We start from the raw sequence: 3,878 nt of genomic DNA, 5'->3' as shown, positions 1-3,878 counted from the left end.
CAGTTTTCCAGAGGGAAGCTATCAGTAGAACCTTGCAGGATCTGTATTTTTAGATCTACCATTTTGCTTTTGGAATATATCCTCCATAAATGATCATGAGTATAAGCATATTTAAAAATTTTACAAATATTTATTTTAATGCAACTGAAAATAAGAGAAATAGGGAGAAAAATTTTCAACAGTAGGAAATTAAAGTGATTGAATATTGTGCTGCTTTTAAATAATATCTATAAAATATCATTTTAATGCATAAAAAATCATTATATTAAGTGAAAATGGTACCTTAAATATACTCTGCATAATATAATCTCATTTTTAATATATAAATTTAAGTACCTATTTATTACAGAAAAAAGATTTAAATTATTTTTGAAAAATATTGAGTTGAATTTTTAACTTTAACCTGATTTGGAAATAAACACAGCTCTCAGATTTTCTTCTGGAAAAAAATTGGAAGAAAATGTAAATGGACAGCACCCGGTCACATGGTTCTGTGTGGTGAGGTTGCCATCATCACTTTCACGGCCCTTGGTTTCCCTCTGCTGGCTGGATACACCTACAGCCACTACAGGAAGAGCTCGCTGGAAAGAACTAATCACTGTCCTCCAACTGATGCCAGCCCTGTGACTTGCACAGCATCCACTAGAACAGCCCAAGGCTGCTGGTATGGGAACAGGTGATTAGAAAGGAGGCTGGCAGTGGTTTGATGGCAACCTGACTTGCCAAAGCTGGGAAGATACCCACAAAAGATTCTGTTATACTAGAATTTAAGATAAGCTCTAAGAATTGTCACTATATTAAATTATGAAAGGGAAAAGAGAAAAAAGCCAAACAAAATAAAATTTCATTACAGCTATTATTTTTAAATATAACTACTGTTAATGTAAGTTGGTTTCCCCATTTTGAGTGCCTTACTTTTAAAGACCTCAGAAATGTCACATGTTTAATTGTATTTAAGACATTCATGTGTTCATTGCATGTAACCTGAAAAATTCTTTCCCTCATGCCTAAATGTTTGTATCAGATGCTGATGAAGAAGAAAATAAAACTCTCACAACAAAACTATATCCACTGAAGATAGAAAAGAGATACCAAAAGGAGCTTCTATGGAGTAACAGCCAGATGCTGAACAGGAAGACCTTACAAAACATTAAAGAAACTACAAGATTTAGAAGATATTTAGAAGAAATTTCTAATCTGAAATAAGTGAATAGAATGCGCAGGAGAAGGTAAGTGGATTAGCGAGCGAGTATGTAAAGAACACGGGAGCCCAATCACTTCATATTTTGCACAAGAAGGCAAGCAAGCCTAGGATATGAAAGCGTCTCTTAATGTGGCATTTTTTCAACGTCTGTCTTCTACCTCCATTAGTAATCAAGACTCTCACTCTGAAAGGGAAGTCAGAATGCTTAAATTCTCTAAAACAACACATGTGCATATATGTCTATTTATCTTCTAAAATAACGTGTATCGTAATACACTTTTAACTTCTAATGTATTAGATTTTGCACAATAAGTGTTATATGTAAACTTATATGTATGTTTCCTATTATTCCATCAATACAAGTGTATTTTTCCCATTTTAATGGGCACATTAAGTTTTGCAACATATCTAAAAATAAATTCTAGAAAATCCACCCGAAGTGATGCTCTTCTCAATGTTTCCTCTAATGTTGAGTAAATATTTTGCACCTTACATTGCTATACAACTCTAATCTTCCTGTAGTGCATGAGGTCTTGTCTTTCTCTGCCTCAGGAGCATGGGAGGCAACCAGACATGGATCACAGAAGTCACCCTCCTGGGATTCCAGGTCGATCCAGCACTGGAGTTTTTCCTCTTTGGTCTTTTCTCTCTCTTATATACGCTCACCCTGCTGGGGAATGGGGTCATTCTGGGGCTTATCTGCCTGGACACCAGACTGCACACCCCCATGTACTTCTTCCTCTCACACTTGGCCATTGTTGATATGTCCTATGCTTCCAACAATGTCCCCAAGATGCTGACAAATCTTGTGAATCAGAAAAGAACCATCTCCTTTGTTCCATGTATAATGCAGACATTCTTGTATTTGGCTTTTGCTGCTACAGAGTGCCTGATCTTGCTGGTGATGTCCTATGACAGATATGTGGCCATCTGCCACCCCCTACATTACACTGTCATCATGAGCTGGAGAGGGTGTATTATTCTGGCTTTCTCTTCCTGGGTGTTTAGCCTTTTTGTGGCCCTGGTCCATTTACTTCTGATCTTGAGGTTGCCCTTCTGTGGGCCTCATGAAATCAACCACTTCTTCTGTGAAGTTCTGTCTGTGCTCAAGCTGGCCTGTGCTGACACCTGGCTCAACCAAGTGGTCATCTTTGCAGGCTGTGCATTTGTCCTAGTGGGGCCCCTCTGCTTGGTGCTGGTCTCCTACTCACGCATCCTGGTCGCCATCCTGAGGATCCGGTCAGGGGAGGGCCGCAGGAAGGCCTTCTCCACCTGCTCCTCCCACCTCTGCGTGGTCGGGCTCTTCTTTGGCAGTGCCATTGTCATGTACATGGCCCCCACGTCCCGCCATCCTGAGGAGCAGCAGAAGATCCTTTTCTTATTTTACAGTTTTGTCAACCCTATGCTGAACCCCCTTATCTACAGCCTCCGGAATGTGGAGGTCAAGGGTGCCCTGAGGAGAGCTCTGTGGAAGGCAATGCCCATGTAACGGACCTCAAAGTCAGCATGGGGGGTGGGAGGGCTCTGCTCCCTGTGAAATATGGATGTCAGTGTTTTTGTTCTGTGCTACAATAAATTCCGCCTTAAAATGGAATACTATAGACCCATACTTATAAACTGAAACTTTAAACTTTTGAGAGGAAAATAGATAAATTCTTTCATGACTGAGTGGAAGCAAATTTTCAGGGAAGACGCAAAAAGAAATAGATATAAAACCTGAAAAACTGATTAATATTGGGCCCCTTCAAAGTTAATCACTCTGCTCATCAAAGTCACCATTAAGAAACACAAGTTCCCACTACTTGTATCCTGCAAAGAAACAGTAGGTCGTATGAGGATGCTTCAGATGTTCACGGAATGATTTATATTACCTTTCAGTTTTATTTTGCCATGAACTTTTTGCCTGGTGCATATAAAAAATTCTTTCAAATTCATAATACAAAAGATAAACAACCAAATTTATAAAATAGGCAGAAAACTCGAACTAACTCTTCTCAAAAGAAATGCAAGTGGTTAATAAGCACATGAAATGCTGCTCATCACCATTAGTCAGCAAGAAAATGTAAATAAAGGCCACCATGAGATGCTGTTTTATAGCCTCTAGAATGTCTAAAATTTTAATGTATTAGACATCTCTGGAATTATTGCAAATCTAATTCTGGTAATTTGGAAACTGCCAATAACTAGCAAAGTTTGTACCCATTGAGTTAATAAGAGCATGTTACATATTTTCCAGATAAATGTCTAGTGAACTTTTTCTGCCAAGAGCTATAGAAAAACATTTAAGACTTTGAGTGCCATCTCACCCATCATAACAACTCAACTCTGGCAAAAGCAGCCATAGACAGCTTTTGTAAATGAATTGTGTAAATGAATTGTGTGGCTGTGTTTCAATAAAACATTATTTACAGAAATAAATGGCTGAGCAAATGGGGCCCAGGGACAGCAGCTGCTAAACTTGTTCTAGATATAGGAGCCTGTCCAGTTCCACCTCATTTATGGTTATTGGCCCTCACTGGGTGGGTCTTAAGGGATCATACCATGTGATTAGATGCATTTTAAGGACAAGACTCAGTGGTCACTGTGGAGCCATCCTAGACTGAGGCTCTTCTTCCTGATAACATCTAAAATACACCACGACTTCATGGTCTACGGACGAGATACGTCCATGGTT

At 39.0% G+C, this 3,878-nt stretch overlaps 1 protein-coding gene across 1 annotated transcript; it reads left to right on the top strand.

Moving 5' to 3' along the window:
* Positions 1–1,760: 1,760 nt before the first annotated feature.
* Positions 1,761–2,693, top strand: LOC103583112 (olfactory receptor 2A14-like). The gene has a single exon (XM_008564525.1). It carries the CDS (start codon positions 1,761–1,763, stop codon positions 2,691–2,693), a length of 933 nt encoding a protein of 310 aa, XP_008562747.1.
* The last annotated feature ends 1,185 nt before the right edge of the window (positions 2,694–3,878 follow it).

The sequence above is a fragment of the Galeopterus variegatus genome, unplaced genomic scaffold (genome assembly GCF_000696425.1).
Source record: "Galeopterus variegatus unplaced genomic scaffold, G_variegatus-3.0.2 Scaffold19729, whole genome shotgun sequence".
NCBI lineage: Eukaryota > Metazoa > Chordata > Mammalia > Dermoptera > Cynocephalidae > Galeopterus > Galeopterus variegatus.
This window is presented reverse-complemented; position numbering and strand designations above follow the sequence as displayed.

Bases quoted from the DNA above. Each gene is read 5' to 3' on its own strand.
- LOC103583112 (XM_008564525.1), top strand. From the start codon at position 1,761: ATGGGAGGCAACCAGACATGGATCACAGAAGTCACCCTCCTGGGATTC.